The 27698-nt window shown below is 37.6% G+C and overlaps 1 protein-coding gene across 3 annotated transcripts in view; it reads right to left on the bottom strand.

Moving 5' to 3' along the window:
* Positions 1-1953: 1953 nt before the first annotated feature.
* LOC117172571 overlaps positions 1954-27698 on the bottom strand; it is a 347370-nt gene continuing 321625 nt past the window's right edge. Inside the window, exons 4-6 of one of the 3 annotated variants that reach the window (XM_033360638.1) lie at positions 18274-18686; positions 16457-16582; positions 1954-2440 (exon numbers count right to left, since the gene is read on the bottom strand). In XM_033360638.1, coding sequence (XP_033216529.1) covers positions 2227-2440; positions 16457-16582; positions 18274-18686 — 753 coding nt within the window. In that variant the 3' untranslated portion in view covers positions 1954-2226. The remainder of the gene's footprint in view (positions 2441-16456; positions 16583-18273; positions 18687-27698) is intronic. The other 2 variants (XM_033360639.1, XM_033360640.1) reach the window with 2 other exon arrangements.

Here is a 27698-nt window from a genome sequence, read left to right as displayed (position 1 = left end):
ATAGCTATAGATATACGCAATTGCATGTTATTATCACATTTGTTGATTATCTCAGACGATAATGGGTTTTCGAAAAAACACAAGAGACCAAAGTTGTTCAGAATTCAAAAATACACAACTTTTTTCCAGAATATTTTTTGAAAAAATCACTATTTCTCAAGCTAACTCGTATTTTTGGAAAAAAATTTCAAAATTATTTTGAAAAATGTTTTAGACAAAAATGTTGTATTTTTTAATTTTCAAGAACTTTGGTCTCTTATGTTTTTTTTGAAAACCTATTATTTTCAGATATAATCGACAGTAATTGACTTGACGAGATGTAGTAATAAAAAAGAAAATGAATATACCCCTATTTTCACACGACAACTCAAAAACTATTTATTATTTTCAAAAATGTTTTAGAAAAATGTTGTGTATTTTTTAATTTAAAAAAAGTTGGCCGTTAAATTTTTTTTTCGGAAAGTCAATACTTTGCGGAATTTCCATAATCCATGATATACTCTCACAACGGTCATCGGAGAATGATAGCGAAAAACTTCTTTTTTTGGACCCCCCCCCCCCCTCACCTTAATAGCAAAAGTTCAAAAATCGGGGTATATATGTAATGTTCGAAGACAAAGTAGCTTAAGGCGATGTCAAGGTAACACATCATACCTGCCCTTTTAGCAACCTTCTTCTATTGTTCATCATTAGTTTCGGTCTCGAAGCTGGAAGGCTCTTAACTAGCGACTTCTATGTTATTTTATAGTGATAAATTTAAATTGAATCGTGTATGAACTCTGTTCCGCACCTCGATGAAAGTCCAGTCTAAAGCGCGTTGCCGTGTTACAATTTTTCGGAAACTGCACTGCAAAGTAACGTACGTTACTTTAAGAAATTTTTTATGATATTTATTCTAAATTAAATATGTATGGAGTCTAATTGTCAACGAAACATGCGGATTTCTTTTTTTATTATTGACAGAAAATTTTAACCATCTGCGACATTAAAAAATGTTCCCTCCAAAAAACCTTTTTTTAGGCACTTTCAAGTCCGACAAAGATAAATTTCGTCCTGATTTCGCCTATGCTCGATAAATGTAACGTCCCGTCGCTCATCGCATTTTTGAGTGTTCGGAAGAAAATTGCACATTAATGAAAAGTTAACCATACTTACGGTTAAAATATACTTTATAAACCTACTACATTACCTACTCATTTACACCCCCAACCATTCCCGCTACTGGTTAGTCCTACAAAAAGATTCTTTGATAATAGACAGTTCTTAAATTTTACGTTTTAATGGTTTTCTGGAATTTATTGTACTTACTTGACTCCATACATATTTAATATAGTATAAATATCATAAAGAAATTTCTTGAAGTAATCTAGGTTACTGTGTATTGCTGTTACCTACAAATTGCAACACGGCAATACGCCTTCCACTCGACTTCCATTGTACTGTGAAACAGAGTTTATAAACGATTTAATTCAAATGTACCACTGTAAAATAATGTAAAAGCCGTTGGCTGGAAGCTGGTAAGCTTAGAGACCTAGACCAGCACTGGGCAATAGAAAAAGGTCGCTGAGAGGGCAGGTATGGTGTAGTAGCTTGACATCGCCTTAAGCCGAAAAAGTGTAACACGTGTGCTTAAGTCACTCACCAACTTTAGATACGTTTTTTCCAAAAATCAGTTTAGCGACGTTAAGAGCGCTTTTTAGGCCTCCGCACATATATGATTTAGACTCTGATTAGCTCATTAAGGTGATTTTTATCCGCGTAAACTTCTTTTCAATTTAAATTGAAAATTATATTTTTTGATGGCAGAATTTTAAATGATTTCAGAAGTTAATAACATCTTTACATAAGAATCTTGAAATTCATGATCACTGGATTAAGCTATACCTGCATTTTAAGGTGTTGCGAAATAACCCGAGGATATAAAAAAGGTACTTAAATAAAATGTAAGGATATTTTTACAATTTTACTGAATTTGCTTCAATATATTAAAATTGTTAATAGGTACAGTATAATGAATATCGTGTTTTGTATGTAACTACATTTTTATAATGCCAATGAGTAGAGAAGATGAACATGGAAGTTAAATGAAGGAGTTATTCTAAATATTTATCGTAAATATTTGAGTTTAAAATCACCCTTCTCTCTTCATAAATAAGAATACTAATTGGGTGAAAATCGATTTCGCGATTTCTTGTTAATGGGCGACTTTTCACAATCAGCATCGTTCTAACAGTTAACGCTGTTCTTGGCTTTTAATTCAGTCTTAAAGTTTTTCTGAGTGGTAGTATCCTGGTGGATCATTTGATTACTAAAGCGAACACTGTCCACATATCCAGTCTTTGTATTTGCACCATCCCACGAAAGGCTGTGATCCTCATACACATGCTTACACAGCATCAATGATGTCCCGAACTCCAATTCACAACCGTAAACTTTGCACCTGCAATATAAACAATAACAGAAGAATTCAAACTTTGATATATTGTGATAAACTCGCATACTATTTTAATATTTAAAAGTAAAGTCTTAATGTGGGAATGGCTGAAAGCTGAAAAGAAAGCAAAGGTAATTTACTTTTTTCTCCATCTGATCTTATTGTCGACTAGAGTAATTGTTTAAAGTCATTTTGATTTTAATATTGATGTTTATTGGTCATTTTTTGTAGATACAAGAAAAAACATCTATTTCGCCCTGGGCTCGAAAGGAAAGATTGACCTTTTTAAGATCGGACACGTTATAAATTACGGTACTACACGGCACTACAACCTCGATAATTCTCGATAGTTTCGGCGGTGCGGTCAAACCGAGCCGAAATAGATTTTTTCTCATTTCTCCCAAAAATAACCAGCAATCCTCAACATTAAAATCAAAATTATTTTAGAACGTGGGTTGTAAATAATTACATTCGAAATTTTTATGATTCTAAATAATTTTATTAATGATAATCTAGAAGCTATAACGTCATTTGACAATATGACAGAAAAATTTTCGAAATGAAGAAAACAAAAGCAACGTTCTTAAATCTCTATATTAACAATCGTTCTAACCATTAGATCAATATACCCGCGTTCGGCCCTAAATATAAATGTTTTAATCAATGAGTACATGAAACATTCATCTTAACATTGACAATTAACTTTCAATCAGGCGAACTAGTACATAATTCTCCAATGGTCTATCGCGAAATATTCGCTACGGGCGTCACTGAGACAGTCTCACAAGCTGAGCATGTAAGCTGTGCCCGTTTATAGAATTGAAAATTTCGTCCAGCAACTTGGGTGACGTTGATGACAAGCAAATACAATAATAAGCTCTATATAATCAACAATTTTGCGTGAACAAGCGGAAGTGGGCGCGCGCATTCACAACTCATCCGCCACTTTCTTCGCGATATAAGAAGTGTATACATTAATATACACCAAACTCACAATTATTATCCGATTCAAGTATTTTTCAAATTATAGTTCATTCACGAAGAAATCTTTTGATGTACTATTCATTAAAAATGACAATATATTTGATTATTCTCGAATTTCAAAGTATAGACCCTCAGTAATTATTTGTAGGGATTATTATAATTACACAATTGATTGAAATAAAAACTAGAAATATTGCAACAATTCTAAAGCAGGTAAGGTTGTATTACCTAAAAACGAATGTCGTAAATATAAGAGATTTCGGGGCATCAAATTACTATTATCATTTAATAAAATGTGGTACAGTTGGAAAAGTAAAGATAAATAAATAAACGCAAAATTGTCTGTCTCAACACAAACACACTCACACACTACTGAACTATAAGTCGCAGTCACAAAATTGCACAATATTTATCTTAAATTATAATTGCACACATTCGAAAGCAACATTCGAAAGCAACAAAATGTACTGTACTGATATCAGATTTATTTCTGTTTCCATAGGGTTTTATTCGCTTACTTCATGATAGTCTATGATGATTCTTAGATTGCGACAGGTGTTTATCAAAAACGTTTTTTGAGCTGTTGCTAGTATCCTGCTGACTCCTAGAGGTTTGAGATGTTCAGTGTATATTGCGTGCACATCGTCTTCAGCCGAAATAACAATCGTATGAATATATGCATGTTTAACATTACTGCATATTGTCTTTCCAGACAATCAGCTCGCTATGCTTCTGCATCTTGGTTATATAGGTTGCCTGAAATTTCTGATTAAGTGGACGAGCATTCTTTATTGTGTCGGATATAATGACCCCTTTACATAGTTAGATGTCCGTATTAGATGTAGTCTTCGTTTTTTAAAACAGTCACTGGTATGTATATATAGAAAGGCAATCATTCCATTAAAAGTCCTAGAATAAGGATAATTTGTTGGTGTATAATGTTCATCAAATCATTATGTCTTTGTGAGTACCCTCTCTGAGACATTTCGAGACTACCGTCATTAATTTGCTCGATAGATTCGTTCGTATCTCCAAAAAATAGCCAATTATCAGTTATTTATTAATGCAACACGTGATTGCGATATTTGTTAGTGTTGGAAACCACGCCCTAAATCACTATCTCGAATCCCTCTATTTCACAGTGAAGCAGGAGCTCAAGAAACTGGACAAGTGTTCATTTTAAAACAAAATTTCATGAAATTTTATGAAAAACTAGATTTTTTAAAAAAGATTGGCTTTCAGGGGGTTATACGATTTACGGTTTAAAATAGTCAAAAGAAGAAAATATATAAAGGGGTTGATCAAATATAAACCAGGATTTCTTTATAAATTTTTATCTAGTGACATTTATTACCAAGTACAAATTTATTATTCTTCGACATACATTTTATTATGATCAATGCCATCAGACGCAGGGAGTGCTCCGCACATTTATCGGTGTCGAAACGCTGGTCTCCCAACGCCTCTTTCAATGGTCCAGGCAAATCTTAGTTACAGGGTAAGAGATCAGGGCTATAAGCCAGATATTCGAGAAGAGTCCAGTGAAGTTCGTGCCGTTTTTTTGGGTTAGAGAGGCAGAAGGAGGCCGAGCGTATCGTGGTAGGGGCTGCCCCCTCTTTTGGACTTTTAGGTTGCCTTAGCGTTCCTCAAAGGCTTATAATATCACTCAGCCAATAACAACTTTCTTTTATAAAAAAAAATAAAGGAGCACAAGCTCTTCTTAACCGCAAACAATTATTGCGAGCACCCACTTTTCACCCCTACGTGACGCTCTTTCTGGACCGCCATGCATGAGGCGTGTTCTGTACGTTTCCACGCTCCTGTATGCAGTTTTTGTACCGAAAAAGTACGAAATAACCTTGCTTTAGCCTCCAAGTGGTCCTAAGTCGATACGGTAGCTTATGTGACAGGTTGGAAGAAATTCGGGCTTATATTTGAGCTACCAAAGTATTTAAAAAAATATGTAGTATCATTCGATTATGAATTTAAAACTCCCAAGTTACTAATAAAAGCAAAAAAGAAATAAATAATTGAGAGTATTAATGTTATTTTGTCGACCAGGATAGTTATATAATTATTTTTTATGTTAGATTTTTACGATTACTGGTGAAATAATTTTCTGAGGAAACGAGAAAAAATCTTCCATGAGCAGGATTTAAACCGGGAACGCGGCTATTCTGTCGTCTGTGGAGCGTTAACCAATTACGCCACCGAAGCCACAGCAGAAATTTTCTCATTTCCCCTATATCCACATGATGACGTAGGTCTAAATCTTTTTAACCTGTGCATTTTACGTAATTAATGCTAATCCGATTAATTTCCACAAATCCCAGTATAATTTATAATATTTAAATTATTTTGTCGACCAGCGCAATTAATTAATTTCTGATGTTAGATTTTGACGATTACTGACTTAACTTATTCAACTTATTCACATTATAATCATTAACCAAAAATGTACAGATGACAAAGATACAGACCCGCGACATCTTGTGGATATAGGAGAAACGAGAAACTTTATGCTGTGGTCTCGGTGACATAATTGGTTAACGCTCCACTCGTGAATAGTGGCGTTTCCAGTTCAAACCCGGCCCGTGGCAAATTTGTTATCATTTCTCCAGAAAATTATTAGACCATTAATCGACACAATCCAACATCACAAAATAAACAAATAAATAATGTCACAAGCTAAATCAGGTTTGGAGCGTCCGTTCCATCTATTCGATAGAGCTTATTGTAATGCCCCTGAATCATTAATCTGAATGAAGAAAATTCCTTGAAGACTCAGAGGATGACGCCCGGCCTCGAGTGTCTAATGAAGACTACCGTTTAGAGCTCATAGATTCAGTTATTACGTCAATTTTCATTCTTCATAATTTAGTCTACTTGCCCCGGAACGTTTAGTAGGGCAGGATCGTGGCATGAGTGGGATATCCGAACAGTGAGTGTATTATAACTTCTTGACTTACAACGTGGCTACGCTATGCCAAAGTGGAAATAATGCAATCCTAATCCATTTGTGAGATGTGAGTTGTACCCAGGATAATTATGGTAGTGGTCATTTGGAGATCCGCGCCCGCTTTTGCGGCGTGGGATGCATAAGCGCAGAACGGACGAATTGATATGCAGGCACTTCTGTATCTGCCTGATCTTATACGTGGCGATGTCGAGGTCCATGAGTTCTTGCTTAGTGAAAGGAACCACCATAAATGAATTGAGTAGTACTGGAACGGAAGAATGTTAGTCGTAGATATCCTGTTCAGAGCCGAAAAATTGGAAAAACAAATAGGTCCAAGAAGGCACTTTTGTCTGTTTCGGCAAGCCTTCTTCACTGATGTTTTGTTCTGAATGTGGCTCGCAGGAAAGCTTAGTTACGGGTAGACCTCTCCAGCCTTGAATGTGTCTAACAGCACTTATATCCAAGAGCTCAGAGTCTTTGGAAACGCCAGTAGTCGTCTTCGCTCCAGATGAATCTTAGCACACTTGTTCAATCCAAAGTTGATAACCATTTATCCTATGTATCTTTCTACGATAATTACGCTCTTAATATTAAAATATTTGAAGCTGTAGGCTCCAGAAGCTACAGTCATGGTTTTTAAAAGCAAACAATACCGACGCAAGAGGAGCATGTACGTCATCTACTCCTGCTCCTTCTGTCCTTGAAGGTAAGCGAGAGTGGGAAACTTACACGGGATGACATCGTAAAGAACTGTTTCTTGTTGTCCAGTTTCTAGCATTGACGGACTAGGTAAAATTATCCCAGAAGAATAGCCTTTGGCATCCGGTTCGCGATATACTGAGTCTGATGCTGGCAAGACTGAATCTTGTAGAGTTGAATGAGAAATTTGTAGCCTTGATACTGCCTGCTAAGCTCAAAAAGAAGTGCTTGATATTCATTCTGTTTTTCTTCTTCCATTTTCGTGATATTACCATCATCCAGTGCCCGGAATTCAAGCATGCAAATGATTTTTATCTTTATATCTTGCTGGACAATATCAGACTTTGTAGCACTGATACGTTGAGTGGTGGAAAATGAGAAATTTCAGTAGATCTTACACTGATCTTTCTTCACAATAGACTCCAGTTCTTCCTGGGTGTATGGCAAAACGGGCATTACGTCTACACCGCAGAAGTACCGAAGATGGTAGTACAACACTTCTAGAGCCGCATTGTGTCTCTCCCAGTAGCCGTAGCGTGCATACTTTGTGCATGCAATGAGAATATGTCAAAGTTTTTCTGATTCTTGCTTGCACGATCGGTAGATGATATCACCTACAGGTACATTCATTATGTGTTGGTGGTAAGCTGAGGTATATATAACGCCGTCTTGATGGGCAAAAATAAATCCCTCGGTCTCCGAGCTCAATCCAGCAGACTTGAAAAATCTGTTGGAAAAGAGCATCGATAGCTCGTGTCTACGCATAATACCATAGAATGTAAAGGGAAGGGACTTGTCAGCATGTTCTCTTAGTGGAAATAAATGTTTTGCTTCCTTTACACGACTTTAGAAAACCAAAAGTGTTAGTGATGTTAGCCCATGTGTAGTGTCGATGGAATCAAATATTTAAAGTGAAGAGGATCTAGGATAATGATTTAAATGGATTTTCTTCAACTTGCGCGTGCTTTGATGAAGTTATTTCAACTCATCGAAGTTCTATTTTACTGCACCAAACGTGTAGATCAATTTAGCAACGGCCAGCATATTGGTTGTCTGAATCCTATTTTTCCCAAATAATTCGGAAGCCCAAATTTTTCTAAGAATTTGGTGATAGCTTTTTTGAAGGCCCGTTGTTAACACATGCACATCCTGGGGTTCTCCTTGCGGTATTCTAAGATATGCATACACCTTTCTATTACCAAGATGTTTAATAGTAATTCCACCTGCATCTTAAATATCCTGATCGTCACGTGATGATGTGTTTCCTAGTCTTCCTTTGTGTAGGTGGATGCGGGCCCACTTAACGATCACAAAGCTCATGCTAATCGCCTTAAAGTACCAATTTACCGTCACCACAAATCTCCTTAGGTCCTTTTCATTCAGCTGATAAGTATCTCCATAAATCTCTTCCCAGAAAACATAAATTTCTTCTCGACTAGGCGGATTTTCAACAGCACATGAAGTTTTATTGAACAGACTGGAAGATTGAGTAGAAGGTGCTCTTTGGCTGTTGAAAGAGTTCTTATTTTTTGCATTTAAGGCTGCTTGATGACCAATAGTTTACAATTGCTCAGTTTTTGATTTGCTTGCTTTAAGTTTCGAGCATGTGTCCTAACTTTTGAAGTGAAATTAATATTTGATGTCCTGTAGCTAATCACGCACTTAACATTTGATGCGTGCCGCCGCACCTTTTACATTTTGAATAAAAGCTGTGCGATATGCTCGCGAGTCTTACTCAGGCGTAGTGAAGTATGATTATTTTTGTCTTTATCCAAGGAGATCGCCTTCTCTCTTATTATTAGTTTTTGTTGTTAAATTGTTTCCGTGTTAACCTGTTTTTTTAATATCAGCCACAGAATGACAATAAATCAAGTGACACACAGCTTCTAAATTGCTTGTGTTCGTTTTCGACAAACGACCTACTAGTAGTTAATTATGTCTTCCAATTGAGGGACTTCGGTTTATTGCTAGTTATTTTGATTCTGCTTAGTTCTATCAGGTTCTATCAGCTTCTATTGTGAAGATAGAACTTTCTTTCATCTGCTAAAAGATTTTATTTTGTTGCCTTCTTGATAAACTTCTCTTGTACCGACGCAGTCTAGTATGAAGAACATCATGTCTCTGCCGCTGGAAGTCTATAATATCATCCAATATTGCTATTGTCAGTGTCTCGATGTACCGAGGGTCAATAATTTTAGCATCATCTTACTTGGCTGACATACATATCATACCTAATCTTCCATGACGGCTCTCGATCTCTGCCTCGGGCAAAGACTCTATTTGTAGGCCTTGTTCTGCGGCCCAACGTTCTAACGATTACCACAGCTACACAATATACAAGATTTTGCAGCTCAAACGCAGTTTGTGTTGCGTTCAAATGGATAGGAATAATTTTGCTGTTCGGATGTTCTCTTAGTGCACGCCGATCCTTTGTGATGTTCATCTTAGACAGAGAATGCCTTTCTGTTGGTTTTACATGTCTGAACTCCAGTAAAGCAAGATTAATATTTTTCTCAATATGCGGTAGTTTTCTGGGATTTCGCTGTTCACGTCATCGTTATTAATGTCTGCATGCAGTTCTATTGGATCCAGTACTTGATGTACAATGTCCCTAGCACCTATGCCTTCAGCTTCAATCAGGTATTCGTTGTCTGCAAATTTATTCTTGTACCTAGCTCCGGATACTTAAGTAAAAAGACTCGATGTTTTTCTCTTCTTACAGTTTGCCTACTTTTCTCTGCCAAAAAATAAAGGCGCATAAGATCTCTGTTCATATCTTAGGTCCACTTTGATTGTTGAGATGGTTATCTGCAAATTACTAACGCTAGCCAAATCAGCCTCATCAGTCAATGTTCATGTTACATTGTTTAACTTTGTTTAAGATGCTTTTTCTGGTCAGCTGATTCATAAGTGAGATCAGCTGGCCATCTTGCAGCTCATTTGCACCGCCGTCTCGCATGTTGTGGCCCCAACCATGGCTCCAAGGGCGCCCCGATAATCTTCGATAAGCGACAAGCATTTCAGAATATTCAATGAACTATCAATAATATTTTATAGGTTTTGGTTTTTCTCTTAGTGCCTTTCGCCTTTCCTATCTGTCTGGTATAGGATACCCTATCAGTAGCAATAAAGTTAAAGTCACGAGGGGAACGCTCAAGCTTTACGTCAACGCCAACGCGAGAACGCCAATGGTCGGGTGTTTTTGGTCTTGGTTTTTCATCATAGTGACGGGCTAAGTTCAGTACCTCATAAGATAAGGATGCTTCAAGTCAATTTAACACACATTTGAAATTTGTTGCGATGATGTCAGTACAAAATTAGGAGCATCGTGTCATTTGAAGTTCGTCTTTTACCGCTGTTATACTTTAACACTAACCGCGAGCGTTGGTGCCAGTACCCTAAAGACTCCTAAATGTTCAATATTTTCAGTGCCTCCTGCGTGTATATACAATGCCTACCATATCATTATGTCTGTACGTATAATCTCTCTGAGCCATTACGCGACAAACTAATTTGACTAATAACTGCTAATACGTAATTTAAGTTTTTAAGATTTGGTACAACGCTGTTCCTTAGAGTGCGGTGTCTAGACGCACATCTCCTTACGCGGCAGACGGTATAGTTATAGGTGAATATGGATACTTATGGATACCTATGGATACTTTTTTAGAGTTACAAGCCTTTGAAAAATGTTCGGAGGTACAGTGTTGACAGACCAGATGAAGTGATCCCACAAGAACAGCCTTTTGCATTTGGCTCAGGATGGACTATGTCTGCCGCTGACAAGCCGGAATTTTTTTGAATGCACTAAGAAATTAAGCTTTCATACCTCCAAGGCAGCCGATTATCAGCAACACAAGATAGACTTTCTAGCCTTGGTACGCCTTGCTCAGCTCGACAAGAAAATCTTGATATTTAGCCCATTTTGCTTCAACCTTTGCCGTGATATTACCATCATCTGGTGCCGCGAATTCAGTCACGTAAATTATCTTGGTCCTCAGATCTTGGAGGACAATATCAGGCTTTATAGCACTGATATGTTGAGTGGTGCAAAATAAAAAATTCCAGTAGATCTTACACTGATCATTCTCCACAAATAACTCCATTTTCTCCTGGGCATATGACAAGCCAGGCATTAGATAAATACGATAGAAATGCCGAAGATGGTAATATAACTCTTTTAGAGTCGCATTGTGTCTCTAAGTTCCCTTAGGATGCATACTTTGAGCATCCACTGAGGAAATGTTTAAGTGTTTCTGCTCTTGCTTGCTCAAATCTCCAGGAGATTTAAGAATCTTGTTGCAGAGAACTATCAAACGTATAGCAATATGAGAATGGTCAGAATCTTGGTCGTTTGGATCTTATTCTTCATAGATAATTCGGAAGCCCAAATTTTTTTGAGATTTTGGCGATAACTTTTTTCAAGGGCCGTTTATAACACAAGCATATGTTGGGTTTCCGCTTGCGGTATTCCAAGATATGCATATATTTCTCCATCGCCCAGATGTTGAATAGGATTTCCATCTATGAGTTGAAGATCCTGATCTTCAAGCGATGATGTATTTTCTAGCCTTCCTTGGAATAGATTGACGCAGACATACTTGTCCAGTCCAAAGCTCATGTAATTGCTTTAGAGTGCCTATTGGCCGCAGAAAAGTATAGGACTTAATGGGAGCGTTCACTTATGATGTCACGCACCGAGGGACAGGTGGGTTCTTTTCAAGCGTGACAAATCGTGAAATATGGGGGGACGAGTCATTCTGCGCGTGATGTCACGGAGGAGTTTCTTTTTTTTTAATTTATAACCTGAAAAGTATTAAGTTCATATACTCGTATATCCTGGCTGTTGGATGTGTCCTTAGAGAATAGTAAAAAAGTGTTAATAATCAGGTTTATATTTTTGATTGTAACGTTTGATTCCCATGTTTGAGAAGATTCTGCAAAGTATTTTATAATTATTTTTAAAAATGTGAAAGGGGGGGGGGGGAGTCGAAAGAACGTGACGTGATATTATAGGTGGGATCTCGTTAATTCGTGACTGATCGTGGTAAGGGTTCGGGGGCGTAAAAAAGCTTGAAATAAAGCGTGACTTTATATGTGAATGCTCCCTAAAGAGTCTCCTTGGAAGACACCCCTCTTATAAGTGAAATAGCTGGTACTCACTTGTCTTTTGTCAAATTTTGAGACAAATCTTGTCTGTCATATGAACATCAGCTCTTCCATAATTTTCACTATTTTTGGATGCAACTCCTAGCGTATAAGGAGCCCATAAGTATAAGTAGCTCACAAGTAGCTCATGATTCGTGTTATCGAATCCCTTTCGGTAGTCAACTCAATCATATACAGATTGCATCGGTACCTGATAGAATAATAGGTAATAAACCTGTCTATTGACAGGTTCTCTTTGTAACCTGTCATATCCTTTTTTGTGGATAACAATAAATAGCTTGTAGCTAGTATTTAAATAAGCTATGAGCCAATGAAAACTTTTTAGTTCTAAATATAACTTTCTTCACTTCTTCAGCAGTAATTCGTGGACACTCCTCCTTTGGTCGTCGTAACAGTTGCCTCTGGCAAAAGTTACGGAAGAGTGAGATATATAAAGTTTCTTCATCCAGTGTATGAGTATCTCCATATACTTATATGAAGATAAGTCTGGAACAGAGAATGATTTGGGCGGAATTAGGTGTAAACGTCTAAGGAAATGCCAGATGTCCTCTTTTTTGTCTCTTTGTGCAATCTAGTTATAATTGTATTGATTAAACGCATCTCTAATATCGCATTCGTTTATTCTGCACTGGTGCACTCCAAGAGCACTCCGATCGCTCCGTCTTACTTCTTCCTTGTCATTCCGAACTGCGTCGGTGCAGATCGGAGTGCATCAGTACAGAATAACCAAATACGCTATAATATTAGTTTGAAATAGGTTTCTGAGTTCACGAAAGGACCCCGCGCCAAATGTACAGTAAAATGGCCACCAGTGGAAAATTCTGAAAAAATTTTTGTTTGTATTTTCGAACCTGCAAAGCAATAATTCGAAGGAAAAAAGTAAGAAAAATGGACAGTTTTTTTACAAACAATTGTCAAAGTTTCAATTTTTACATGTATTTTAATAGAAAAATGCTGATTTTCGTGAAAAGTTTTTTTTCTCCTAAACTAATAGTTGAATTTGGTTCAAACTTGCACATTTTTACTATAATTCCTACCAAAACAAAATGTTCATATCCTAGATCTAGAAAGATAAACTGTTTATGGGGTATACACCATGATATAAGGGTGTTTTCATACCTCAAACACTCAAGTATGGAAATTCTCATTTCTTAGTAACTAAAGTCACTAGGTATTTTTTATTCAATTACTAGGGTATGAAATAACTTTCAGATAAGTAGAGGAAGTGTGCATGTCAAGGGGTTGTTTAATCATCCCTTATTTAGAGAAGCAGAGAAATTAACTTTTCGTGAGGAATAAATCACCAAAGATCAGGCTTATAAAATCACATTAAAAGATATGCAGGTAGCCTTATTCATCAGGATTTGCAGTAGAATTTATTTTCAGGGTCATTTAATCATCCCCTAATTATTGAACCAAGGAAATCGGTATTTAAACGGGATAAAGTACCAGAGATTTTTTATTATAACATTGATGAGCAGAATCACTTTAAAATATATACAGGTAGAATTTTTTATTAGGATTTGCATTAGAATTTATTTACAGGTTCATTTAATCATCCCCTGATTATTAAATCAAGGAAATCGATATTTTAAACGGGTTAAAGTACCAAAGATTTTTTATTATAACATTGATGAACAGAATCACCTTAAAATATATACAGGTAGGATTTTTTTAAGGAGAATTTGTATTAGAATTTATTTTCAGGGTCGTCTAATCACTACCTATTTATAAAAACCAAAGGGAATCGATAATTTAAACGGGATAAAGTACCAGAGATTTTTTATAATAACATTGATGAATAAAATCACTTTAAAATATGTACAAGTAGCGTTTTTTAGCATGATTTGCATTAGAATTTATTTTTAGGGTCATTTAATCATACCCTAATTATTGAAAAGTTAATTTCTCTGCTTCTCTAAATAAGGGATGATTGAACAACTTATCTGAAAGTTATTTCATACCCTAGTAATTGAATAAAAAATATCTAGTGACTTTAGTTACTAAGAAATGATAATTTCCATACTTGGGCGTTTGAGGTATGAAAACACCCTTATATCATGGTGTATACCCCATAAACCGTTTATCTTCCTAGATCTTGGATATGAACCTTTTGTTTTGGTAGGAATGATAGTAAAAATGTGCAAGTTTGAACCAAATCCAACTATTAGTTTAGGGAAAAAAAACTTTTCACGAAAATCAGCATTTTTCTATCAAAATACATGTAAAAATTGAAATTTTGACAATTCTTTGTAAAAAAAACTGTCCATTTTTCTTACTTTTTTCCTTCGAATTATTGCTTTGCAGGTTCGAAAATACAAAAAAAAAATTTTTCAGAATTTTTCACCGGTGGCCATTGTACCGTACATTTGTTGCGGGGTCCTTTCTCCAGTATTATACTGCTTTTTCTTGTATTCAAGTCGGGGCTTGCCATAACATTCCCTCATCAGATTTTTAATTTCAGATGTGATCCAGGGGGCAGTTTCATTGCAGTTTTTAGTAACGTGTAGCAGAGAAAATTGGTTAAATGCGGAGACTAGGTAGGTTATCAGAGCTTTGATTTGATTATTTATATCAGAATCTATTAATATTTTGTCACAATTATACGTCATTAGATGTTCGTAGAATTTATGTTCATCAAAATTTAAAAAATTCCGCACAAATCTTTTTGTTGGTTTTGAATTTCGATTATAGGAAAATGTGAAGATAATATTTTTCAATTCGTGGCCAGAAAACAAATGACTAGCACGTTGCTAGTATGAGACTTTATTTTAGGAAATTGACTTATTGCACTCGGGATGAGTACTCATTGTTAGATATACATATTAGCCGTATTAGTCTGAGATCATCAATCTCTTACCCAGGAATGTAGGGGCATCAATTTTCGACGCTTTGTACTTTTTCCGTCAACGTATTCGCCCACAACGATGTACTACAAAAGGGATGACAGGACATCCACCTGCCGGCTTTCTCTTGGTGCTTCTCCCCTGTCTAGGCATTAACCCCATCCGGTTACGATTCGTATCCGACGTGGCATATTTTTTCGGAGGAGGGTAGCTGTTTCTAAAGACACCCTTTATGTCTTAGTAGTTGCCTACACCATACCCTCGCTAATAAGCTGTTCTTACAATTTCGCACTGGTTTAGCCCTTCTTCCCATAATTAAAAGAGAGAATAGTTCCGTTAGTAAGGGGTGGCAGAAGAGCATATGCATGTACTTTTATACGAGCACGGGGTTGATGCCATCCGTCCCCAACGATTTAAGAAGACAGAGGGATCCAACGGCCCATTCAATCTTCTTGATATTAACGACATTGAAGGCGACATTCCAATCAGAATTATTAGTTTTATGTGTCCTGTTGTACAACGCTCTAATCTTTTTACTGCGTTTTTTCAGGTGGGTGTTTCACCACTCTTTTCCTTTCCTAAATTTAATTCTAATTATAGGGAAATTATTCTTATAAGATGTAATCATAGCAGTTATCAGAAAATCCGTTACTCAGTGAAATAACTTTAGGTCAAATAAATATTAGGAAAATAGAATTTGCGAAACATTCAATAGCCTCAAGTTCTTGTCATTGAAGATTTTTCTTGAGGATGTTATGAAATGCAAAGAATCATCATTGAAAACTTTGTTTGAGAGATCAGTGGTATCTTTTTCCCCCTTCATATGGTTTGGGGTTCTATTCCGAACCTTGTTTTTTTTTAAGATTTGTTTATAAATCGATTTATCTACGTCTCTTTGAAACCTTTCTTCGTGGATACTTGTTGTCCGTTTCACGAACTGACTTTTTGATGCGAATTTCACGTAGATATTCAAACAAAGGTAAGCCTTCTCGAAGCCACGGACAATACTTATCTCAATTTGCGATGTTGCGTGTATTGTGTCCTGGGAGATTGCTTACCTCATATCAGAGGATTTTTATGTGAACATTATAAACCTCGTTTTTCCCCAATATTATTTTATGTTGGTTTCCCAGGTTCTAGAATAATTCCTATTTATGTTCATTAATACTGTTTGAATAGCGTTACAATACACAGATCTGATGGAAAAGCAAAACAAAAAAACACATCGGGAAAATTTATTTATCACATTGGTTTACAAAACTAACTTCGATAAATATGATTTAAACATCAAACTTTTGCGCATAGACATGGAGCGCTGGGAGTCGAAAAATCAGTTTGAAAACTATAAAAGTGGAGTTATCTTACCGAAAGACTTCACTGCTCATCAACGTTTGATTTAAAAGCAGTTTGGAATTTGCATGATTATCCTGGTAGTGTTTAAACATACTGGTCGCATTGTTTATTTGAGCACCACATCCAGGCGTCTTACATCTATATCAAAACCATTTGTAAAGTACTCTACCTCATTAAAACACAATATATGAAGATTATAAATGGAATAAATATTTCCAGATGTCTCCGTCTAAAATTTTTTGTCGTCTATCTTATTCAAACTGCTCCATATTGTAGTGCTCGTGGATCGCTGTGAATTTTATAAAGGGGGCGCACCTATTATAACGGGTTGTCAAGATACTGGGGTCCGAATTTTCGAACTTGATTTTTTATTTTAAAAAACTTTGGAGTTTTCTTCAAATACGGCATTTTTTACCTTTGTTTAAGTAAGCTAGAATTTTTTTTCTCTTTGAAAACATCCTAAAACAAAAACGGAATGGAAAGTATAATTTAAGTCGTAGAAGGATATAAGAGTGCGGGTGCGTTGCGAGTACTAGCCGCGGCGCTACATGGTGTACTGTAGTGTCTCAGTGGTCTTAATACTTGATCAGAATAATTTTTTTATATTATTTTTTATCTCTAAAGAAAATCATACCGCCCCTGGTAAAGCCCTCGAAGCTCTGTTCGATTCTGCAAATAGTGTAACGGGCACAAAAACATACCATTCTTTTGTAATACAAAGAAACGAGCAAAGTGCACATTAAATACAATTAAAAAAATCATTTTTAATGTTTCACTGTCAAAGGCAAGCGAACTCACACCAAAAAAACACTCCAAATCGTCAGAAGCAAGGGGAGTGACTTCAAAAATCACCCCTAAATGTAAAAGACCAGTAGGCTCACATAGAAAATCACCACAAAATATGAAAGACAAGAGGGCTGGTATCAAAAAGCACTTTAAATTTTTAGTTAAGAAGATTGATAACAAAAAAATAACTTCAAAATAAGAACCGCAAAGTTTCTGCTCGCATGTTATATTTTGAGATGCGTTTTGGTAGCCCTGCTTGCCTTTTACGTTTAGGGTTTCTTTAGTGTTTACCTCCTTGCAACTAGCAATTTGGTGTGCTGTTCGCTGTGAGTATCCTTGCACGTTTTGGGGTGCTTTTTGGTGTAAGTCTCTTTGTCTTTCACAGTTGTACGTAAATGTTTTTTTTATTGAACTTCACGTTCACTTGGTGTTCTCTTCGCGATCTTACTCTTCAGAAAAATGATGTGCTGGGGAGATGACGAATACTTCTCCCAAATAAGTCAATTTCGGAAAGGGTACAGAATGTTAGTATTTTTGAATTACCGGCACAGTTTTTGCAGAAGCGAACCGTATTTCAAGCGTTTCACCATTTTCGTTTTGGGATGTTTTACAAGAGAAAAAATCGAGTTTTTTCTAGCATGTTTAAAAAAGTATTTAAAAATGCAGCATTTGGAGCAAACCCCAAAAGTGTTTTTAAAAATAAAAAATCAGGGTTGATATATTTTCTATTGTACAATAATTACTATAATTATAAACCTTGTAATAAGGCCTTTGTAAAAACCTTCATAAAAAGTAAAATTGGGTAACTAAATCAGGAGAAATGTACGATCGCAGGTTAACAATGTGAGTGAATCATCGAAAATTCGAGCTCCTGTATCTGGACAACCCGATATACTAGGTGCGCCCTCTTTACAGAATTAAAATAGGTCCACTAGCACTACAATCTGGCAAAGTTTGAATAAGATAGGGGACACAAAAATTTTAGGCGGGGAAACTTGAAAAATTTTACTCCAAATATTCAAACTTAGTAAAGTGACACTCACTGATAAAAACTGACCGTTGATGCTTTTCCCTGCTTCAGTCTTGAAGACATTAGATTCAAGTTGTCTGTGATTGTCATCAATTTATGGCTATCCTGATGATGGCGATAATGCGATATATACTTGTAAATCTTGCCACAACCGTTAACTTCACATCTAAAAGTTTGCTCTTTATATCTCGACATTCTTTGCTTCTTTGGAGTGTACTCTTCATCATTCGAAAAATGAATATCTGTATTAACAATTATATCATCCATCTTGGCATTTTCACGTTCAAACCCGTTACGAAAAACTTTTACAAAATTTTCCAGATCTATACCATGATTCCGAGATGAGGAAGAGAGGCGGCCTTTTTTTGAATTTGTATTTTTGATTATCGTTACCTCATCGTTTACGAAGATAACGCTGCCTTTCTCCTGCGAATTTGCAATTCGAAAATTTTTTATTGCCTTAAAATTATTTACAGAGTACAGTTAAAGTTACTGACAGGGGATTGGAGCCTTCGGTCAAAAGTGTAGAAATTATCATATAATTGAAGTTACATACGAGTAACGATGGACATAGCCTCTCTTAACAACTTAACTTTCTATTACTATGATTTGGTTCGTTTCAATTTTATTTTGTTCATAGGAGTGCCACAGTAGCATCTTATCATTACATTTATATAACACCTTTTACAATAAGGAGTTATTTTATTGATAAACATAAAAATTATTCTTCCAAAGCTTAAGGGGGTAATCCCTGTAGCGGGTCCAAAAAATCATCGGGCCATGATCTAACCCACACACAGTCTAGCCACGCGTAAATAAAAAAAATCGCAGCCAATCAGCAATACGGAAAACAAATGGTTTTGGAAACAAGCTTAATATATGCTCCTAGAAAAGCCGAGTAATGATTGGAACCCGTAAGACAATTGTTACTATGTAAACCTTTAAACACGTTTTCTCGGATTCACATTTTTCAAAATTCCCCGACTCTTAGCTCAAAAAGTATTTCACCGATCTACTTGAATTGCGTATACAGATTGCTGAAAAGTTTAATTTGTCAATGAATCAGTCGAAATTTAAATGAAATGGTTTCAAAAATTAAAAGAAAAACAAATTCAAGCAAATTTTTGGGAAAAATTGGATTTTTTCAAATGGCCGCCATTTTATAAAATATTAATATTTTTCGAAATTATTTGGTTAAACGACTAACTAAGGACCTAAGCTTTAGCGACGTGTTTTAGAGCGTAATGTCATCGATAAATAGACGGCTCATGAGTTTGAAAAGCAGCTATAGTAGTTATCTTTTAAAAATATAAACCACTGCAGATATAACTTCCCTCACAAGCGCAATAGAGTGTGGCGCCTGGAGGACAGAAGATAAAAATTGATTATAATAGAAAGTTCGATTGACAAAAAAGTGTGCATCCAACTTTATTCGTGCCAAAAGGCCACAATCATTATTTAAAAATCAAAGATTCAAAAATAAAGTTTATTGAAAAGCAATGAAAAAGAATGAATGAAAAGATTACCGCATGTCGAGTTCTGTAAACTAACCTCAAAATCATTTAAAAAATGCCCTCAATCTTACCAGTTTAAGATTAAACCCCAACAGTAAATATTCATAAATTGTCTAAAATCTAGAAAAGGAGATACATTTAATTTTGCTAGTAGTGGCTTAGCCTCAGCTACGTTTGCTTTTTGATTGACCTCAATATGGTTAAATATTTAGAGAAGATCTATGAAATACACAAGGATCAAAATTGAATAATCCGAAGTTGCAATCATTCAATAATCATAATAATCAATAAGTCATTATCCAATATCATACCTGTTAATAAACTCGGGTTGAATGATACCCTGTTTAGAAAAATTTCATACAGGGAGACTTTACCTTCTCGTTGTAGGGTCGGAGCCCCGTACTTGCTGGCGAATCTGTTGAGCGGTCGTCTCGGTCGCCCGTAAGGTGGAGACCGCTAGTTGGTTCGAGCGCGAAAATGTCCTCATATTAAAATCGATTACTTATGTAGATCCCGATAACTTCGTCCTCCCTCCTGATACAATGCAGTTTCCTTCGGTGGACAGGGCTCCAGAGGAAAGAATGAAAAGATTAGGACCGCGAGGTAGGTGGTTGCAGACTGTAATGGACTTAATATGATGATCCAACAAAAGCCTCGTGCACCATGAGTACATAGAGCCACCGAAGGATGATCGCCTTTTACGTTTTCAACAATATTGCGGGTATAACCGTCGCAACTCCCACCTCTCTTTCTTTTCATTTTCCTTGATAATGATGTTCTTGTCGGCCGGTGACAAAAATTCGATAACGGACATGGGTTGTTTCTCGAAGTCAAGGATAACTATGTCAGGTTTGATACTTGAAACTTTCAAATATCTCGAAAAATAGGCACTATATGAAAAAATGTTTTGAATCAAAATTTAATCACTCTGAGAAGTACATACACTGATGTTAAAATCAGTCCTACCACATCGACCCCTGGGAGAGGGGCTAACTCGATTACACTGCGTTGGACTTCCGCGCACGTACGCACGTCCGTTTATACCACGACTTTTTATTATTCCAGCCTAAATACTTTATAACATAAAAGCTAAAACTTTGACTGAATTTTAGAAAAGGAATTTTTGATTTATTTGTTTAATTTGTATACAGAGATTTACGCCCGGACACTTGAGTCTGGGACACCCTGTATATTGTAATGAAGTTTTCGAGACAAAATCTGTAAAATAAGAAAACTTCCTGCCGAAGCCAAAACCATAGACTGTTAAAGCCACGTGGACGTGATTAGTAAAACCTCCCTCAAACCAATACCGCCAACTTAAATAATAAGCTAGATTAAGTAATTCAGTTAATAAATAAAGAGTTGTTTGAAATGAGAAAGGAACCCGATCTAGCTTAGCTCACAAGTTAAAACTAAGTAACCAACCAGAATTATGAGGGGTCAGTGTCGACAGGCAAGGTGGCAAGAGGAGATTCCGGAAGGCACACCGAAGGCGACGACGGACACGAACATCCATAATCCACTTAATCCAGCAATATACAGGAATGAAAACAGCACTGAACGCTGACATCTGGACGATTTGGCAATTCATAAACACCGGGCAAGCGGCACCGTGTATCAGGCGTCCGACAGCCACCAAAGGTAAAAGGGCCGCACAATTCCGTGAAAGCGAAATGAGTCTGCGCCGCTCCCTAGATGCGGCTTCGGCCGGTCACGAGCTCAAACGATGGATATGTTATACTAACGAATGGTGGCTACCAAAACCATCGTCCAGGAACGGGCAACACGGCGCAGTATTTCAACTAACAGCGGCGAGTGCCAGCACTGTACGGTAGGCTGGGGCGAGAAATCAACATGGTGCGCCCAGAATATGCCTGGGTGCGGAAAAGTGTCCCAGTCCAATCCAAAACTCAGCGCACTTTGAAATTTTTAAATCGGATAATATCTTCAGTTTGTTCTTTGAGGGTGAAATCTCGAAATTTCACTAAAAAGAACTAAAATTTAAGGTTTTGCAAAAATGGGCTTAAAATCGATACCGGTGCCTCCCAAGGGTGAGTTTACGATGAAAAGTCATCAGAGGGTACTTAGAGGTCCGTACCGAATTGCCAAAGTCACCCCATGCCAATCCTCATGGAGGGGGAAATGGCTCAAAATTGCGTATTTTCGAGTAAAACGCTTAAATACTTGTGCAGCTCCTAGCTCACTGAGTTCTACTACTTCGGGTGACCCAGAGCCCACCACGTGGAGGTGGCTGCACATCGGGCTCCACCCACGCTCTACCCAACCAACCAACCATATGTAGAACGTGCTTATTTAGGTCTCAGAGTCATTAATTACACCCACAAAGTCTTTCTTAGTGTCAAATAAGTTGAAAGTCTTTCGAGAAAGAAGTGTGGCGCGTATCAGTCGGTCCTGAGCCTTGGGACCGATGCCTTGTCTAGACACCTCTGTTACCAGCCTAACAGTTCTTTCCACCGCTACTGTGTGACAAGGGAAAGATGTAAAGTCCCAGTCTGGTAACAAGCCATCGGCCATAGATAGCTTAGCGGTAAGTTCATCCTCTGTTATAGAAATTAAAACTGGAGGTACGGTAAGTGAAACATCTGTCTGTTCCCGATCAATCATTTCTGTGTAATCATTAGCTCCAAAATTAATTTTTGGCACAATATTGTATCTAAAAGTTGTCTTTTGCTCATGTTTTGCTTCCAGGATTTTGGTGAGTGCATCTTGGCGAACGGTAAGCCTAGGGTCGATTACAATTCCAAGAAGTATATTTTCTGGCATGGCAGAGAAGCCGACTCACATCAGGGATAGATTTATCCCGTGTGATGTGGAACCACTGAGGTACGTATACTGTGAGTAAGTATTCAACTAATACTTGCAGTTTGTTTGTGGGTCTTTTTGTTGATATGTATAATCTCAGAATTCTATTTGCTGTTGTTAGCCATCGAGCCATGTTGATGGGGCCTATCTTCCGGGAGGCCAGCTCAGGATAGCACACTCCGAACCGTATGGTATCTGATATCTCATAAGATACCTTTGATCTGAGCTGAGATCAGTGGGCTCAATCTTAGGTAAGTCACACTCAACTTGTTCAAACTTTACAACATCAAGCGTCTTACAAGTTGGAAATTGTCCCCCTATTGGCCCTGAGTATTTGTTCGGACCAGAGGTAGGTCCGTCAATAAATACGAAAAGACTTCTGAACGGTAGCTCAATGAAATGTAATAGACAGACAACCCATTGCAAGGTACGATTAAGTTGTTCCTCTAGTAGACGAATAATTCCTCCCTTCCAGCCCGTATTCGTATTTGTACCGTCACAGCCCATGACTAGCACTGCATCGAAGCCTCCATTCAGTTCTGTTGTTACGTAATTATAAATAGAATCACACTCATCTTGGGCACGGCTCGATAGTATGACGACATGGCCTACGTATTTAGAACCTGGTTCGGCCACCAAAGATATGTGTTCCTCGTTAATTAATCAGGAGGTTGCCAATGTTTCGTCTTTCCGGCTATCAAATTATAAGCCACGAATAGAATCCTCATGGCGTGATTCCTCCTTCTACTTGGAGCCTATTTTAATTTTCTCGCGCTTTACCTTACTTTTATCTATGACTAGACACTCAGATACTTTTTGAGAAATATCCGGGGAGATCATACCTGCTCTATTGGCAGTGAGGAGAACAAACGAGCTTAAATGTGCAGCAGCCCGTTGACTTATACCATATCTTTGAGCAACTATAGCTGCTTCAGATAAGTCAAAGTCTGGCCTGCGATGATTTTCTCTGCACAAGTCTGCGTGGTACGTCGTAAAAATCGTCATCATCGGTAGAAGCATCAACCTTTACCTTAATTTGAGGAGGAGGATTATCACCTTCACCTTCCTCAAAGAAGGAACCTAAATCTATATCCATATCAATCATAGAGGAAGATGTGGAGGCCGATAACTATTAGTTTGGAACGGACTTCGTCGGCAATGTCTTCGAACGAAGGCTCCTTGTCTTTTTCTGAAAGACAGCCCTTTTGCCTTCGAACCTCCTGACAACATCGCAGAACGTCAGCCCTTGTTGGCAAAACGTTCAGGCCAAAATCTTTTGGAGGACCAAATATAGGGCATTGCACAAAGTCTCTCTTTGCGAATTTCGACATGCGGTGGCATACAAACCAAAGTGGGGTGTGCAAGCAGAACCAGAATCTCTACCACCAAAAGAACCAACGACGAGGCAATGAGAAGAAGAAACTATAACGACAACGTCAACTAGCACCTGCGAGTGAACGAACATTAGGCGTGAGCCGACAGTACGAGCCATTGCCAGGTTCTGACAAGTCACGACAACGCTCGACCAGATGGAGGGGGAGGGGATAAGGAGACCGGCGACCGGGGGGGGGGGGGGGGGGGGGGTCCAGCTTCAGTGTAGAGGTGGCACAGACGCGACCCAGGGACCGCACAATTATTTAAGCGTTTTACTCGAAAATACGCAATTTTTAGCCATTTCACCCTCAATAAGGATTGGAATGGGGTCACTTTGGCGACTCTTTACGGATCTCTAAGTACCCTTTGATGACTTTTCATCGTAAAGTCACCCTTGGAAGGCATCGGTATCGATTTTAAGCCCATTTTTTCAAAACCTTAAATTTTAGTGTTTTTTAGTGGAATTTCGAGATTTAACCCTTAAAGAACAGACTGAAGATATTATCTGATTTCAAAATTTCAAAGTGCGCTGAGTTTCGGATTGGACTGGGCCACTTTTCCGCACCCAGGCTTTCCCTGGATGCACAATGTTGATTTTTCGCCCCAGCCTACTGTACGGGCCACCGTAGCACACGCAACCACCCCTGCAACACTTCGTGACCTGCAACACTTCGTGACGCTGGTTAGAGAGGACTCTAACACGAAAGCGCACATTGGCAGAGGTCAACCATTGGATCTTTTCCGTTCACATAGGCCAATTAACGAAGGCTTCACAGAAAATTCACAAGGCCAGGTGGAAAACAGCTTGATGACGGCTGAGCAGCCCAAGACAAGTTAGTTGGCTCTAGGTCAGTGGTTTGACGATGGCGAATTGTGACGGGCGTGGTTGGAGAACGGAAGTATAGTGGACCGTCGGACACCCCTTCGTGGCTCACCACGTCGAGGAACGTCCGTTTCAGGATCCGACCATTTAAGTTTAGGCGAACGCCTTCCTCCCTCAGGCCAGGCGTGACCATATTTCTAGCGAGGCTGGATGGCATGGAACATGGCGTGGGTGTCTCCGACCGTCATTTTGTGTAACGCACAGGTTCCTCCTTAAATATTTCTCCGTGTCTCTTCGCGACTAAAATAAATGTCAAATGTCGGATGTTCTCTTTCATTGATTACTTGTGCAGTACAATTTGTTAAAGACTAGTTAACATACTCCTTGTTCAATCTTAATTCATTAAATATAAGTGATAGTAGTTTCATAAATTACATTTCGATAGTGTTCTCTCTCTAACCCATGCGAGTCCCCACCCCTCTGTACTCGTGCGAAATAGTGAGATGGTCATCCTGCCAGATGACACCCGGACATCTCGGATAGAGTTAAACCTACCTGGCGCCTTCAACAAAAATCAACTAGCTGTATGGGTAGTTCGTGGGTCAAAAGGGTGTGACCCACGAACTCGGTTTACTCCGGTGTTGGTGTGATGAAACGCAGGTAAGTCGCAGCCGTCTTATAGCTCGGTTTTCTCCCTGTGTCATCTCCGGCTATCTCGTGGTTAACTGTGAAGCACACAAGGAAATTTGGGTAACCTGGTTATAAAATGGCGCCCAACTACAGGACCGTCAGGAGTAAGAGAGAGTCGGGGAATAGGAATCAGAGTTGCGCGAGAGAGACAGCGGAGAAGAAACTGACCTGCTATGTTGCTTTTTATATATAGCTCTTAATAGCTTTGGATTTGCAAGGCTCCCGCTCTAGTGATAAATACATGAAAAAGATTTAGAATTTAAATCTCTACCATCCCCTACCCCGTATTTACAGTGCCTTCTAACAAATAAACCAGGTAATGGATATTATCTCGGTGGACACGGGTCGCTGAACAATTCCTGACTGAAAGAAGATTCCAGGACAAAAATAATTTTGTGTATTAAGATAGGATAATTCCTACATAGTTTTCGAGTTAGATGATTTTTAAGAAAAAATTAAGGAATTTACAATTATTTCCGAAATTTCCGATAGCTGAAAGAAAATGAACGAGTGTTTTCGAAACTTTTCGGCAATTAGAAAAACTTACGATTATTTCTGAAACTTTCACTTACCTAAAAAAGCATTGTAGAGAGTTGACAAGTTTTTCCGAAATTTCACAAATTTTCGGAAATTGAAAGAGCTTTCGGAAATTTTTTAGATCTTTTGGAACCGAAAGTGAACATACCTTCATATTACGAAGAAGGTTCCTTGTTTTTTCTATTTGCAGGTAATTTTTGTACAATTTTTAGACATTGTTGACTTTTAGAGAGGGGATACGACGGGCTTTCGGAATATTAAATTTTTTCGGAGAATCCGTGTGAAGTCCTCGGATATTTTTTTAGTTTTTTTGTGTTGATAACTGACTCAAACCTAGCAGAGAATAATAGATCCCTACGACTTGAAGAAAGGGGAGCTAGTGCGAAAGGACAATCGGGAGGATCCCGATTTACTGGAGAGTCTGAGTTTTAGCGAAATGCAGGCTACCGACGGAGACATGTTAAAAGGACAGATCGAGGGACATGATAGGCAATCTAGAGCCAATCAATTAAAACGGTAAGAAATACTTGAAATTAAAAATATTCACTACAGACACCAAGCTTCTAGTAGATATATTCACCCTCACAGTAACAGTCTAAAACTAATAGGAACCGCCCCTATCAAATTTCATGAATCCAGTCTCAGCTATCTGCAACTAAAACTACCATAAACGACCCCTATCACATTTAAACCCCAAGTTTCATCTTTATTAGATATATTTACCGTTTAGTTGGTCGGTTCATAAGGTTGGTGGAGTGTTACTCTGAGGGTGGATATATCTAGGAAAGGTTTGGAAATCTGTGTGTAATGATTATATTTAATCAGAGATATTATTTACCATTTCAATTGATGAAAGGTGAGATTGGCTTTTCTAAGCGTGGTAAGGGTAGTTCTTATGGGCTGTGGAATGTTACTGTGAAGTTAGATGTATCTAATAAAGTTCTGAACATCTGTTTGTAATGATCATATTCAATCAGAAATATTGTTTACGGTTTTAATTATTGGAAGGGGAGACTTGGTTCGTTAAATGTGAAAGGGGTAGTTTATGGCGATTCTAGTTGAAGATAGCTGTGACTGGATTCATGAAATTTGATAGGGGCGGTTCCTATTAGTTTTAGACTGTTACTCTGAGGGTGAATATATCTACTAGAAGCTTGGTGTCTCTAGTGATTATTTTTAATTTCAAGTATTTCTTACCGTTTTAATTGATAAAATGCGATACTAGGTGCCTGTGTGATAAGCGAATTTCATAGCTGACGTGGAATATTAGTTTGGAGATAGATTTATTAACTAGATAATTTCAAAGTTGTTTGGGGTAGTTATTTTTAGTTAGAGTTTGTTTTGGCGGTTTTAGATGATGGAGGGGGAAACTTGGTTCGTTAAATGTGATAGCAGTAGTTTTTAAATGTTGTTTGATGTTACCTTGGAGATAAGAATATGAAGAAAATTTGTGGGAAATTGTTTGTTTTACACGTTTACTTATTCTTAATGGAAGTGTTTATGGATTTTTTGCTTGAAGGCAGCCGAGCAGAATTTGGTAACATGCATCAGCGGTGTTTTTTATTTAGTTTTTTCATTGTTACTGTGGGACTGCAGGTATAGCTAAGTGTTTTTGTAAGAACAACAGTAAGATATTTTTTTTTTATTTGGAATATTTTCGGCAGTGTTTTGTTGACC

This window comes from Belonocnema kinseyi, chromosome 5, assembly GCF_010883055.1.
Source record: "Belonocnema kinseyi isolate 2016_QV_RU_SX_M_011 chromosome 5, B_treatae_v1, whole genome shotgun sequence".
Classification (NCBI taxonomy): domain Eukaryota; kingdom Metazoa; phylum Arthropoda; class Insecta; order Hymenoptera; family Cynipidae; genus Belonocnema; species Belonocnema kinseyi.
Note: the sequence above shows the minus strand (reverse complement) of the source record. Positions and strands in the feature narration are given on the sequence as shown.